The following is a 15,946-nucleotide window of genomic DNA, read 5'->3' on the forward strand; positions in this document are numbered from 1 at the left end:
TAAACTTTAATTATAATTTAAAATTAAATAAAACATTCAATTTGATCCTAAATTTAAACATGAAATTTTAATTTAAACCTTAAATTTAAATCAAGATTTAATTAAATTTAAAACCTTTCAAAATTTATTCTCAGCCAATCCAATGATCCCGTCTTTTGAATAAAAAAATCCGGACAAAATTAAAGGTCTACACCCGAATATGCTTTTTGTTCATCTATACATATTTTTTGTGTGTATGTTTATGATTCATTACATAAGATTCTTCAAATGAAAATAACGAAATTTGTTTTGAATGAAACGTGTCTTGTAATATAAATAAGTCTTACTTAGTATAATTGTAAAATTCGAAATATATGTATTGCTTTACTTCATAGTATTACTATGCTTTGACCGTATTAACATGAGTTAAATGTTGGTTATGTTTGTTAGAGTAGTTATCAAAGTAGTTAAGTCTAACATGGTATCAGTTGTAAGTTCTTTCCTGGCGTTTCTTTCTTGTTAACTGCTGTGCAGATTTTCTTGGTTGATATGGCTGCTAGCTCTTCTGATGGATTGCTTGACAGCAGGTTCTTCTCTACAAAGAAGATTAGCGTTCTTCTTGATGATGATACGTTTTTGTTATGGAAACAGCAGGTCCTCTTGGCGGTAAAAGCGCACAAGCTTCAGCGTTTTCTGGATATTCAACAAACTCTTCCTTCACAGTTTATTTCTGATGAAAGTGGCGGTCAACATGAAAATCCAGAATTTGAACGTTTTGAGCAACAGGACAGTGCCCTTGCGTCGTGGTTATTGTCTTCCATTAGTCAGGCAGTTCTTCCGCATTTGATAGGTATGGACACCAGTGCCAAAATCTGGAATGCTGTAATTACTTTGTTTGGCAGTAAAACCACCTCTAAACTGATGTTTTATCGTCGAAACTTGCATTCTCAACGAAAAGGAGATTTGAACATGAAAGAATTTTTGATGAAAATTAAAAGTCAAAAGATGATCCTTCCAATATTCATGAGGCAATGATGTTTGAGTGTTGGCAGGAAGCAGTTTATAGTGAGCTCCAAGCCTTGGCACGAAATAATACCTGGACTTTGTGCTCCCTTCCAGAGAATCGGAGGGCAGTAGGGTGCAAATGGTTGTTTAAGGTAAAAAGAAAGTCTGATGGCTCCATTGACAGATACAATGCTCGGTTAGTTGCAAAAGGTTTTTCTCAACATGCTGGGTTTGATTTTCATAATACGTATAGTCCAGTGGTTCGAGCTTCCACCATCCGCACTGTTCTTTCACTTTCAATTATGCAGGGGTGGTCTCTTCGCCAAGTCGACATCAACAATGCTTTCCTCAATGGTAAGCTTACTGAAGAAATATACATGGACCAACCTCCTGGCTTTGAAGTCCCAAGTGTCACTGGTCAGAAACTGGTGTGCAAACTAAATAAAGCACTGTATGGTTTGAGACAAGCTCCTCGTGCCTGGTTTCAGACTCTTAAGGAGTATCTCGTGACTCAACTCGACTTTCAAGCATCTAAAGCTGATTCTTCCTTGTTCATTCGTGTGTTTGATGGGAAGTGTCTTCTACTCATGGTATATGTTGATGATATTGTTCTTACTGGAAGTCATGATCAAGACATTGAAGATGTTGTGCAGCGTCTTCACAGCAAATTTGCTCTCAAGGACATGGGAGCACTCAGTTTTTTTTTGGGCATTGATGTTCGACGCACTTCACAGGGGCTGATGCTCAGTCAAAAGAAATATGTTACTGAACTACTTGAGAAGACTGGAATGCTTGGAGCAGCATCCACACCAACTCCGATGGTAAGCACGCCTAAGCTAATAGCTTCTGATGGCAGTCCTCCATTTTCTGATGTGCACTTATATAGAAGTGTTGTGGGCATGCTTCAATATGTTTGTATTACACGGCCTGACTTGTCGTTCTGCACCAATAAACTTAGCCAATACATGAGTGCACCAAGTGACACTCACTGGAGAGCAGTCAAACGGGTATTAAGATATTTAGCTGGCACCATGGACCATGGTTTATGTCTTACAGCAGGACAACTAGAACTGGTAGGATATTCGGATGCTGACTGGGCTTCTTCCATTGAAGATCGGCGTTCCACTTCTGGATATGTGGTATATCTTGGGTCAAATCCGGTGGCTTGGTGTTCAAAGAAACTGCTAGAACAGACTAACTGCAACTGATAACCACACTAACAGTCTTAACTACTTTGATAACTACTCTAACAATGTTGACATATTAATTGTGATGGTAATATGTTGATTGAAGTAAAGAGGAGAAGACAGGGGAGAAAAGTATTTGTTCATCTATGATAGGCGAAGAATGAAAGTAAAGAGAGGGAGAAAGAGACTCCTAAAGTTGATGTGGAGCGCTTTTAGAGTAAGGTTGTTGTGTTGATTCTTTAGGTTGGCTTAAGCAAAATATAAGGGGTTATCTACGGACCACTCTCAGTAAAAGGTCGTCTACAGGTTGCCCCATATCTTACCACATGTCATGCTAAGTTGGAGGTATAATAGAATCGATTTCAAATTATGCTACCAGTTTAGTTGGGGGGTTTATATATATTGAATTGCAGAATCATGAGTTGCCTTTGATATATTTCTAACCCATTGTAATTAAGGTTAGTGATTTTCATTCTAAATAAATTTCACTAAAGTTAATTGTGGTTTTTGTTTTAACTCATTCTTGTTGAGATTATTTGTGATTTAGACCTATGCCATTGGAATTAATTGTGATTGGAAGATCAATAATATAAATAGTTTTGAGGCGACAAATGGTTTTCTGTAGAATGAGAAATTTTTTTCAAGTTATTTTATGAAGATATCTTATTCAAGATTTTCAAAATTGGATCGGTGGTCAAAAAAATTCAACTAGTCTGATTAAAATGAATGAACAATATAACATGAGTGATTAAATTGTAAAATTTTTATTTTAGATGATTAAAATGAAATTTTTTATAGTTGAATGACTATTTATGAAATTTCCCCTTAATAAAAAAAAAGTAAAGATGGGGAATGCATTATCCTTTCTCACTGAAAACGTGCACCATCTTGTACTCCATTGTGGGCTGGAAGTGTTGGCTCGCACGTGTGGATCCTTTAATACCAGCTCGCGTTGTAATCAGAATAGATGAATAGGAAATTTAGCGCGCGAATAGGAGTGCGGCGATTACTTTCGAATGGTTTTGGTATATAAGCAGTGTAAATCATAAGACTTTCACAGCCACTTCCTCCTTTCTCCAAATTGCTATTGCCTCAGGTAATTTCATTCTTAGAAATTTCAACAATCTGTGCTCATTAAATTCTGGAATTTTTCTTTATTTTTCACTTTCCCATCAATCATCGTTGGCTAAGCTAAATTTCAGTTTCCTGCTGGTCATGTTGACTTGGGTTCTCAAATTGTTTCTTTCCATCTACAAGATTCAAACTGCTTATTCAAAGTTATAAAATCATGTTATGTTAGTCCTTGGGTCTGATTGCTTTTATTTTCAGTTTATGTATCTTGTGCTTAATTTTCTGCAGCAATAGATCAATGGAATGTGATACGGCAGCAAAAGTAGTGGAAGCAGAGAATATAACAATGGCAGAAGAAAATGCAAATCATAAAGAAAAGGAAGCAACGCCTAGAAGAATGAGAGAAGAATATAGAAAGCCTAATGTGACAGAACAACACAAAAAGCTCAAAGCAGAATTAGAAGAAGAAAACGCAACGGTGTTTGAAGGGATATCTTCTGCTTCAGAACAAGGAAAGGTGCTGGGTCTCTTCTTCCCTATCTTTTAAATTATCAACACCGGAATAAACTGTTTTATTTGGATAGACTGCAGGTTGTAGAAAATCTTATGGAGCAAGTAAATGCTAATGTTAAGAGTGAAGTAGACTATTCCCACTTTGAAATCTTAGAAAAGGGTTTAGGAAAGGACTTGAAAACGGTTAGAAGATTCAGGCTAGTTTGGTAATACTTTTGAAAAGTATTATGAAAAAGTACTTTTGAAAAATTTAGTTTAAAATTCGATTGTTTAGCATTGCTGTCAAAAAGTACTTTTAAAAAATAAAATGTCAATTCTAGACATATTATTATTAAGTAACAAATATATATTTAAATAATATTTAAATTAGTTAATATTATTATATTTTAGTAAGAATATAAAAAAATTATTATAACTTCTTGTTAATATTTTAATATATAAAATATAAATTTTAAATATTTTTAAACAATAAATATTAATTATTTATAAAATTTAATTAGAATATATAAACTATATTTTAAATATTTAAATATAACTATTAAATATTTGTAATTAGTATTTTAAAAAATATTTTTTATTTTTAATTAATGATTTTAATACATTTATAATTAAGTACCAAGAAAAAAAAAAGGAAGCATTATGTTATTGGAGGGGTGAAAAAGTAATTAAGCACTAAAAATGCTTTTTGTAGAGAAAAAGTTAAAAAATTTAGCTTTTCTTTTTCAAAAGTGCTTGAAAAACTAAAAATTTCAGCCAAAAGCAACTTGTTGTTCTGCATAGCTTTTTTTCCAAAAATGCTTTTGAAAGCATAGTTTTTTTTTTTCCAAAAATGTTTTTGAAAAGCAATGCAAAAATTATCCTCAATGTTCCACTACGTCTGGCTCTCATCGCACACCGAATCTATGATATTTATGGTGATATTACTGCTAGCAGTACGCAAAGTGATTGTGCAGCTAAACCTAGCTATATTCTGTTCTGTGCTGCAATCAAAGAGATGGATGATCTCAAACTAGACCAGGTCAACGAGACTAAAATATTGTTGTGGCGAGATGCAATTAACAATGCCCACAACCTTCAATTCGGAGTGGATTTCGCCATTAAACACCTGAAACGAATTGCTCGTGCATATATTGGTTTTAAAGCCATGAAGAGGAAAAGCAATACTAAAGACACGCTCAACAACAAAGATGGATTCATGGAGGATTGTTTCCGTGAAGCTAAATATTTTTTGGGCAAGCCTCTTAGCATCTGTCTGTTCCATTAGTATTATTCTAGCATAAGCCATTAGCCAGGCCGCCTTTCTCTTCAACACTCTTTTTATGTTTTTGCCTTTGTAACATTTTATTGTCTTTCTATATTTAATCAAATAGCATTTACGATCTTCAATTTATTCCCAGAATAACTTGTAGTATTTCTTCTTCTTGCCCTAAGCTGCATGTAGATTCAGGCACTATATTTTCTCATAATCTTACGATGAAAATGCCAGCGTTGTTGCCCAAGGAGAGCATGCAAAAATGGCTGCCCTTACAAAAACATAACACCATGTTTTTAGTATATTGAGTGTTGACTCTTTCTACTTCTCATTGCTATTTAACTTGAAACATACCAAACAAATTATCACAACATATTGATTTCTCATGGAGGAAAAAGGTTGATTTTCATTTAAAATTTAATTTAAAACAAACCATATTTTCGTTTCAATATTTTGATTTTATTTTGAAATTCAATTTCTATCTTTTCTAAACTTAAAAGATATAAGTCAATATTTCACCATTCAATAAATCAAAATTATTTTAAAATTGGATCTAAAATAAAATAAATTCCAATTTAATCTAAACAAGTTTAGTTATTTTATTAGTATTTAATCTGAACAAATTTAGTTATTTTATTTTTGTAAAATTAATTAAACTTTAACCAAAATCTAAAAATAAATAAAAATTTCAATCTGATCCTAAATTTAAACATGAAATTCCAATTTAACCTTAAAACTAAATCAGAATTTAATTTAGTCTTAAGATTAAATAAAAATTTAACTAGGTCTGAAAACTATCAAAATCCATTCTCAACTGTTTTAAATCACCCCATAATTGGATCAAAGGATCCGAAGAAGATTAGGTGTCTGTAGACACCCATTTTGTTCGAGCCCAATTGGAGGCCCATTTAAATTTTGTTTTCTCTTGGGCCGTTCGAATCCCACTCGATTTTGGTCAATTTGAAACTTTTGTTTTATTTTTTCTTTCCTTTCCTTTTTTGGGCCTATTTAGGGCACAAATTATTATTAGGCATAATTGTAAAAAAAACCCTCAACGTTTGGGGGCTTTTGGTTTTGTGCCCTTAATCTTTTTTATTTTTTATTAACACCTTCAACGTTACGATTTTTTCATAAATCAGTCCACTCTTAACAGTCAACATGAGTTGACTGTTAATCAAATTGTAGGTCAACATAGTGGCCCATGTGGCATGCCATATAAGCGCACGTCACCATATATGACGTCATCTATTTAACTTTTTTCTTTTTCATTTTGTTTCCATTTTCTTTCTTCTTTCCTCTTTCTCTCTTCCCCTGCAAATCACACCATTGAAGAGCTGAATGCTTGTTATTAGGACCAGATTTTTTATTCAATGTTTAAGCAAAAGCACAAGTAACAGTCTCATCACTTTCAGGGCCAAATTCATTAGCAATCCCAGCAGCATAAAGAACAATGAAATCAAAACAATCAGTATCGTGTGAGCGATTACCATCGATAGCCATTAACCATGAATGAACGTCGTTATCAGCATGGAGACAAGTATCACATCAGCTTTGCAACATTGGTCTAACACCATGGATTGACCTAATTTAGTGACCCAATCTTTAGTCGTTTGTATCTTGCCATAAAGATCAGGCGTAATCACGAACTGGGTCGGCTCGAAACAAAGGGAAACGACGTCGTTAAGGAGAGAAAACAAATCGAGCTTCGACTGGAAATCATTGAGGCATGAAACGGAAGTGTGCAAATCAGGGAGCTGAAAAAGACTGGTTTTTTTAAGGCGTTCGGCTCATCCAATGCTGAAAACTGATAACAGTGAAACACAACAGTTTTGTTTCGAGATTTCAGCTTTGGGTGTTGAATTTGAAGGGTGAAAATCATGGCAAAAAGTCGAGTTGCGTGGGATTCTCATTACATAATTGAGATCCATTGGCCCAGAAGCAGCTATAGTTAACGAAAGGGTTGATAGAAAAACAAGGGACGAGATTGAAAACTTTAAACTATTGATGATCTTCATTCCTTGGGTTTTTTTTATTACTTTTTTTTTGGTGATATTAATATGAGGAAGAAATTTTCATTTCTTTGAAATTTGCCATTGTAGTGGTGGTGATAAAGAGCAAATTTAAAGCTTTAGGTTTTAGAAGAATCCTTCAATGATGTGATTTGTAGGGGAAGAGAAAAAGTGGAAGAAGAAAGAAAATGGAAACAAAATGAAAAAAAAAGTTAAATAGATGACGTCATATATGACGTCGTGTGCTTATGTGGCATGCCACATGGGCCACTATGTTGACCTATAGTTTAATTAACGGTTAACTCACGTTGACCGTTAAAAGTAGACTGATTTCTAAAAAAATCGTAACGCTGAGGGTGTTAATCAAAAAATAAAAAGGTTAAGGGCACAAAACCAAAAGCCCTCAAACATTGAGGGTTTTTTTTTTTACAATTATGCCTTATTATTATTATCATCACTACTACTACTATTATTAAATGTTATTATTATCATTTTTTACAAATAAACAAGATTAAAAAATATATATACATGAAATGAAATGAAAGAAAAAAAAAGAAACTTTTCATATTTTTGTTTTTTTTAAAAGGTAAAAAAAAAACCACCACCAACAACAAGCATTCTATTTCTTTTTTTTTTCTTGTATCTTTTTTTTTTGCCATAGATATGTCATAAGGGATCGAGTTTTGGGTTCTGATGAAGGGACGTCACCGGGCCATCGTTTCTCCGCCCCTAGAAGCCCTCAAAAATTCTATTCTTTCCCTTCCCCATTCTAAAATAAAGATTTCTTTTTTTTTAAAGCTTGATCTTGAGAAAAGTTTTGATTTTTTTTTTAAAAGAGATAGTTTAGATTTTAAAAAATAAAAATATATTTTTTTAGTCATTTTAAAGGAAAGTTTAAAATTTTAAAATAAAGTTTTGATTTTTTTCAACTATTTCAAAATAAAAACTTTGATCTTTAAGAAAAATAGTGTTTAAAAAAAAAGTTTAGATTTTTAAAATAAAAAAAATATTTTTTTTGTCATTTTAAAGGAAAAGTTTGAATTTTTTGAAAACAAATTTTAATGTAATACCCCCTACCCGTATTCATTGCCGAAATAGGGTACAAGGTATTACCGGAGTTTACGATTTTTTTTATATTCAATATAGCCCCTTTATAAATATCTAACCTTCCCTGCAATATTAAATCGAGACCAATCCACATCAACCAAACCAATTCAACATATTTTCAAGATAAATTCATGCATATTTATAAGATAACATCATCACATACCCAAAACCAGGTTTGTTAACTATACTAATGGCTAACTTTACATTCATTTCACGTTAACATTTACTTTATTAGTTTATACATGCCATTGATTTCCAAAATAAAGTTTCTTTATATACCGAAATCCTGAGGTTGATAGTGTGATGTGTCTCCGACCAAATCCAACCTCCGAGCTCTTAACACTACAAAACAGGGGAAAATGAAACAGGGTAAGCACCTTGTGCTTAGTAAGCTCATGTAACAAGAATTATACTTACCTAATATTTTCAATACAATACAATAAACATTCCTATATCCAGTCAATGCATTATTACCCTAACATGCACAAACTCAACATTCAAGTTAGTACAATAATTTCCATGTACCAATAATATATACTATGATTGATGATTGATGTGTTCATCCAATACCATGATTTCCATTTCCTTGTTATTTTTCCATATTTATCCCGTTGAATTTATCAGAATTTCGATGGATTTTTAGAGGTACACTTTTAGTGTACAATTCCGGGTCCGTCAATTCATATTCATGTGCGCACATTTCCATTTCAGAGAGCACACTCCCACGAACCTCATCCTTACAACGGGACTACCAGTCCAGGCTAAATCCCCTATAATATAAACTCATAGAGTATTGTCGGGATTACCAGTCCAGGCTAAATCCCCTGCAACGATAATTACTCTAATGAACTTGGATTTGAATTACCAGTCCAGGCTAAATTCAGACCCTAATTCGGATTACCCGTCCGGGCTAAATCCATTTTCCACATATTTTTCGGGAGGGCTATATCAGGATAGGATCACCCGTCCGGGCTAGATCTTTTTTACCGTCAATTCCTTCTCAGAGATCCATCGAATTTTCCTTTCATTCAATCGGGATTTCTTCCCCTTTTATCAAATATATCAATGTTTCATAAATTTCCATGTAATGAACATTCAAATCATATTCATATAAAAACATGCATTTCAAGCATTTAAGAATATAATTCAAGTTACACGAACTTACCTTGATACTTGTTCGTGTACAAAAATCTACTAATCCTGAACTTTTTCCTTTCCTCGATCTAGCTTCGTATTTGAATATTCTGGATCTAAATAAATAAATTTAATTATCAATTTAATACATTTCATGTTCATATGCAACAATTTCTATAATTTCATTATTATTATTTATAGTTTATTTAAAGCTGTCTATTTGAGTCATAGTCACTAAATTATTTATAACTCGAGCTAAAGAACTCCAAATTAATATCTGTTAATTTTTCCTGAAACTAGACTCATATATCTTCTTACCATAAAAGTTTCAGAATTTTTCGTTTAGCCAATAAGTACAGTTTATTCTTTAAAGTCACCCCTGTTCTGCTGTCTGGTAGTTCTGACCCTTCATCACTAAAAATTAATTATCTATTCATAAAGAATTCGGATAATGTTCTTGTTTATTTATCTTGAAAATAGACTCATTCAGAATTCTAGGAATATAAATTTAAGCCCATAATTATTTTTATTCAATTTTTTATGATTTTTCAAAGTCAGAACAGGGGAACTCGAATTCATTCTGATATTGTCTCACAAAATTCATTATATCTCATGATTTACAGATCCATTGCTTACATCGTTTTTCTATGAGAAACTAGACTCAATAAGCTTTAATTTCATATTTTTTTCATCTTCTAATTCGATTCCTAAAATTTATGGTGATTTTTCAAAGTTAGTCTACTGCTGCTGTCCAATATTGTTTTAGTGCAAGCTGTTTATTACCATTTTCCCCCTAAGATTTTAATAAATAACAATTTCATCCCTACTCAATTAGCCTCTCAATTGAGCTGATTTTTCTCAATTAACACTTTATTCTATCACCTTAAATTAGTTTACAACCTTTAGGAATCAAAATTTCAGCAATAGACTTTAATTCCAAACATTTTCACAATTAGGCCCTAAAAATCAATATCTATTGAAATTACCTAATAAAATCATCTCATAAACAAATTAAACCTTTAATTTCATTCTATTTCATCATAAAATTATAGAACTCAACCATGGTGACTTTCAATTTCATCCATGAAATAAAAAACTAATGAATTTAATAGTAGGGCCTAGTTGTAAAAGTCTTAGAAACACAAAAATTACAAGAACAAGGCAAGGATTAACTCACTTGGTGCAAAAATTATGGAATACCAGCTTAGAGAACCTCCTATGGCGTTTTTAGCTGCTGGAATTGAAGAGAAATGAAGAGAAATCTAGATATTTCTTATTTAGTCCTAATTTTATTTAGTTAATTTTGTAATATTCCAATTTTGCCCTTAATTTATCAATTTTCCTGCTGATTTCATGCCCTTGCCGTCGAGCCCAAATAAATTTTTGGGTCTAATTTCCTTTTAAATACTCTCCCATTAGACACTTAAGCTATTTAATCATCCCATCCACTTTTACACCTTTTACAATTTAGTCTTTTCATTTAATTAACTACCCAAACATTAAAATTTCCTAACGAAATTTTAATACCACATTACTAGCATTTCATAAATATTTATAAAATTATTTTTGACTCGGTTTTACGAGATAGAAGTCTCGATACCTTATTTTACTCAATTTCTTCAATAATTTTTTTTTCTAACTAACCACTAAATCGGTAAAATTTTTCTATCAATATTTTCATACGATTTTCCTATCATATCAATTTTCATGCAAAAATATTGAAATAAATTTCTCTTTAAATTGGATTTGTGGTTACGAAATCACTATTCCGATAACCTTGAATTTAGACCATTACATTAATCTTTTTCAACTATTTTGAATTAAAATTTTAATTTTTAAGAAAAATAATAATTTTTTAAAGAAAACTTTGATTGTGAAAAAAAAAAAATTTTGGCTACCGTATGCGACAGCTCCACCACCGAAGGTCGGAGAGCCATTACTCTTCCAGTGGTGGAGCCATGGCCATCATAGAAGGAGGAAGAGAAAATAGAAGTGATTTTTTTTTTGAAAAAAATGATGTTAAAAATGAAAGAATGAATACTTTTTTTTTCTTTCTTTTTTTTCATTTATAGGTGCCACAAATGGGTAATTTATGTACACCCCCTTACTTTTTAAATTTACAAAAAATATCCCTTTTTTACAGCACCACCCTCACTCTTTGGCCTATTTACACCCGTAACCTTTTTGTTTATTCAAACTTTCGATTTAATCCAAAATTTCAAAATTAAAAGAAAATTAATTGCTACATCAGTCCTCTGTCTTCCACATTTTTTATCTTTTAGTCCCAAAAATCAAGCTATGTCATTTTGTTTCTATCTTTAATAAATTATTTACACTTGTATCTTCCCTTTCATTTGTATTTATACCTTATATATTTAATGTCAATTATGCACTTTATTTTAATATTTTATATTTATTCACACTTGTATAATTTTTATTTATTCTTATTTCATTTTTATTTCTATCAATGTTTTTTACACATTCCTTTTACATACATTTTAATATTATTTATTTATGTTACTTTGATTCTTTTATTGTATTATGAATAATGTGTATTATTGTTATTATTATCATCATCATTTCAATTTCTTATTTATTTCATTTATTTAACTTTTCTTTTTTTTATTGTCATTTTTAAAGGGTTTTAACTTTTTATTAACTTTAGCCAATTTAATTAATTTTCCTATTTTATTACTATTTGTTTTAAAAGAGGGAACTTTAGGTCATTTTTTCATCCTCTAATTGTTGACATGAAGTTAGTTAAGTAGGTGTTACATTTTAATGAAACCATAAGGTTTTTACATTTTAATTTAGCTTAGTCTTTAAGATCTTATCTACCATTTACCCTAAAAAAGTTATAAATAACATGTAAGATATTTCTTTAGGGTTTTAAACTAATTTTAAATATCGTATAGGATTCCTCTTTAAAATCTTAAATTAATATGTAAATATTCTTTAGGACTTTATTGAAGATTAAAACTAAAGATTGTTAGGGATGAATTGTAAATCATGAGTAGGTCTTTCTAAGTATTTTTTTTTTAGAAAATTTTTAAGAAACTAATAAATGTTATTTAAGATATATTATTTTAGGATTTTGACGAATTTAAACCTTAGATCAAGAATTTTAAAGTAAGATAAATCACAAACACGGCATGGGATGCTTTCGTAAGATCTTGATAAGTTCAACGTTATTAATTAAATCTTTTAAAATAATAATAAATCGAATAAGTCGTAGATGGATTTTAATATTTCTCTTAATTCATTGGTAATTTCTAGGTTTTTTTTTTAGAATTCTAAGATAGAATTAATTTTAGGAATTGAAGGTATTTTACTAGAATTATTTAGATATCCTTTAGGGTCTCGTTAAAAATAAAAATCTCTAATTTAAGTTTCAAATTAGATAAGTTTGGTGAACACATATTAATTGAGTTACAAGTAAACCGAAGACATTTTCTTTAGCGTTTTTATTTAAGATTTTCATAAGATTTTAGCCTAGATTAAGACATTAATATGCTTAAATAAATAAATAAAAACCTAGCTCCTAAGACCCAGTGGGACTATCCCGGATAGGCGTTGTGGAGGTGCTATAACCTTCCCAATACATAACCATACTCCCAAACCCGAAATTTGGTAATGAGATCGAATCTAGACTTTTAGAATTTTTTGTAGTATTAATTCTAGACTTTTAAACGATAAGTGACTAACCAACCTAGCCCTAATTGGTAGTGGCGACTTTACGTTAATTTAGGTCCTCCGCGTCTAACTTTGCTTACTAGTTCCCCGTACCCTTATGTAGGCAACGTATGATAGTGTCTATACCTGAATTTGTTTTTCGTTCATCTATACATATTTTGTTTGCATATATTTATATATATTGAGTCACAGAATCATAGTTGTTTTTAATATTTTTTTATTCATTGTAATTAAGGTTAATTGTAGTTTTCGTTCTAAATTATTGTAACTAAAGTTAATTGTGTTCTAAGCCATCGTTGCAGAGATTATTTATGATATAGACCTATGCCACTGAAATTAAGTGTGACTGAAAGATCAATAAAATCAATAATTTTGAAAAATTTTACTTAATTTTGTTATTTGAAATATCTGTTTAGTGGAATATCAAATTATCCAATTTTGTGTGTGAATAATTATTGTGTGGTTTACTTTTATCCTAAATTTCGATACATTATCTTTGTTTATGCTGTAATATAAATTTTATAGAGATATAAGATTAGTGAAGTTTTGGTAATTTGGTTTAAGACGACATGCCTTGCATTGTCGTGGGATTTGTCCCAAAGGGGCAGCAAGCCAACAACGGCAACATCTAAGGGTTTACTTTTTGATAAATAAAAAAAAATGGTGGTGAGATTATGAGAAAATGCAGTGCCTGAATCTACATGCAGCTTGGGGTAAGAAAGAGAAATACTACAACTACAAGTTGTTTAGGAATAAGTTTAAGATCATAACTGCTATTTCATTAAACATAGAAATTAGACATTAAAATGTAACAAAGACAAAGACGAAAGGCAGAAACATAAAGGCGGCATGGCTTTAGGTAGAAAATTACTAGCGGAGCAAACCGGTGCTAAGAGGCTTGCCGCTAAAATATTCAGCTTCACGTAGACAATCTTCGGGGACCTCCAGATTCCCATCTACATTCTTGAGCTTGAGCATCTCTTCACCGCTTTTCCCTTCCATTACTTTGAAACCAAAATATGCACGCGCAATTTTAAAGAGGTGCTTAATGGCGAAATCCACATTGAATTGAAGGTTGAGGGCATTGTTAATTGCATCTCGCCACAACAATAATTTAGTCTTGTTGACCTGGTCTAGTTTGAGATCATCCATCTCTTTGATTGCAGCACAGAAGAGAAGATAGGTAGGCTTAGCTGCACAGTCACTTTGTGAACTGTGTGAAGTAATATCACCAAACCCATCTTTGATTCTCTTTGCAATATGTTCCAGGCGTAGCGGAACACTAAATCTCCCAACCGTTCTCAAATCCTTCCCTAAATCCTCTTCTAAGATTTGGAAGTCTGAATAATCTACTTCACTCTTCACTTTGGCTTTAAGTTGCTCCATAAAACTTTCTACGCACTCATCATCAACCTGCAGTTTAAATCAGTGAGATGCACATCAATTCTAAAGTCTAAACCCACCAAGAAGAAGCATGAAAAGAGATTTGAACAACACCTTTCCATGTTTTGAAGCAGAAGATATATTTGCGTCTCCTTCTTCCAGTATTATTGTATTCTTTGTGTTCGATTCGGCCGCCTTCATCTGTTTTTTGGGCTGTTCTGTCAGTGTAAGCTTTTCATATTCTTCTCTCATTCTTCTTCTCTGTTCTGCTTCCAAATTTGCTTTCTTTTCTTTATGATTTGGATTTTCTTCCGTCATTCTTCTATTATCTGCCGCAGCACAGCCAGATCTCACCATATCTATGATTGCCAAAAAGAAATCATAACACAAATTTAAAAACAAAAACAGCCAGATTGACCACCATTTTACCAGCCCATCTTCAATCACCAGTTTGAATCTTTGTAGACTCACTCACAGAAACAGATTCAATTAATCAAAATTTAAACAAAAAAGCAACCAACCAAGCCATGATTGATTCATAACAAACTAAAAAAAAACATCAATCAGTGAAGAAGCAGAAATCATAAATAATGAATTAGCTAATTTTGTAAGAATAGAATTACCTAGTAATGCAAAATAAGCAAGGCCAAGATGAATTTGGAGAAAAAAACTTGGGACTAGTGCAGAATATATAATATTCCCACACTTGTTTATATAATGGTGGATCTAAGTCTAAGTCTTAACTGTAGGAGTAATTATGTTCCAAACCCTTTGGAAAGAAAAGCTCGCGCCAACAAAGATTGAAACGCGAGAGGTATTAAAGGGCGAGCGTGCTCTGTAAACATTTGTCCACCAAAGATTTTATTATTGCTTTATAAAACTCTCGCGCTGCATGTTGATTGGTAGGCAGTAGGCGAAAAGTTTAATGGCTTCTTTTAACCTTCTCACTTTCAATTATTTGTTCCCTGTAAGATTTAGATGCTCAAACTCACTTTATCCTCCACTATTAATTTTTAGTATAATTATAAATTTAACCCCTTATACTTAATATTTTTATCATTTTGATCTATTTTTTTGGGCATTTAAATTTAATCAAATTATATTTTAGAGAAAAGTTGGATGGACACGATACTTTTGTGGTAATTTACATGTACTTATTAATATGGATATATTTTTTTAAATAAAATTTTTAAAATTTTATGTAATTTTTTAAACTTTGATGAACTATTAAATTTTAACTACAAACAGACAAAAATATGATCCATCTTTTCATGACTTCAGCTATAAAAAACTTCAACATGGGTAGGTATGATGTATTTTTTTCACGGCTCATCATTAAGTGGTTAAAGTGATATTAAAGGAAAGAAATATACAAGTAATAAACTTTTTTTTTCTTGAATTCAATGATAATATAATACATTAAATACAAATTTGGTGAATGCATAGTGTAACTAAAACAGTGTCTGCATGCTTTATATGACTATGAAATACTGCGTTTTAGAACAAGTAGGTGACACCAACATTGTCATAATAAATTGTAGGAGGTCTGGGTATAGGAATGTGTAGCTTAAGAAGAAGGTTTGTTTTAACCATATAGTTCCTGCAAGTACGTT

The 15,946-nt window shown here is 31.5% G+C and overlaps 1 protein-coding gene and 1 long non-coding RNA gene across 3 annotated transcripts; one reads left to right on the forward strand and one right to left on the reverse strand.

The window, feature by feature from the left end:
* Window positions 1–3,033: 3,033 nt before the first annotated feature.
* LOC121204618 (uncharacterized) lies at window positions 3,034–5,141 on the forward strand. Its single transcript, XR_005899792.1, has 2 exons — window positions 3,034–3,267; window positions 3,531–5,141. It is a non-coding gene; the product is annotated as an uncharacterized lncRNA (long non-coding RNA).
* An 8,566-nt stretch (window positions 5,142–13,707) lies between these two features.
* LOC107918666 (uncharacterized) lies at window positions 13,708–15,234 on the reverse strand. 2 transcript variants are annotated; one of them, XM_041074820.1, is made up of 3 exons: window positions 14,957–15,234; window positions 14,448–14,662; window positions 13,708–14,363 (listed from the first exon to the last, which is right to left on the reverse strand). In XM_041074820.1, the coding sequence occupies exons 2-3, from the start codon at window positions 14,649–14,651 to the stop codon at window positions 13,821–13,823; spliced, it is 747 nt and encodes a 248-aa protein (XP_040930754.1). In that variant the 5' UTR covers window positions 14,652–14,662; window positions 14,957–15,234; the 3' UTR covers window positions 13,708–13,820. The 2 variants fall into 2 exon arrangements, with proteins under 2 accessions (XP_040930754.1, XP_016703739.1); XM_016848250.2 differs by having other exon boundaries at window positions 14,448–14,692; window positions 14,957–15,180.
* Window positions 15,235–15,946: the final 712 nt, after the last annotated feature.

The sequence above is a fragment of the Gossypium hirsutum genome, chromosome A08 (assembly GCF_007990345.1).
Source record: "Gossypium hirsutum isolate 1008001.06 chromosome A08, Gossypium_hirsutum_v2.1, whole genome shotgun sequence".
NCBI classification, from domain to species: domain Eukaryota; kingdom Viridiplantae; phylum Streptophyta; class Magnoliopsida; order Malvales; family Malvaceae; genus Gossypium; species Gossypium hirsutum.

Coding starts and splice junctions, on each gene's coding strand:
- LOC107918666 (XM_016848250.2), bottom strand. CDS start 14,690: ATGGTGAGATCTGGCTGTGCTGCGGCAGATAATAGAAGAATGACGGAA. Junction 14,364..14,447: donor CTGCTTCAAAACATGGAAAG/GTGTTGTTCAAA, acceptor TTTAAACTGCAG/GTTGATGATGAGTGCGTAGA.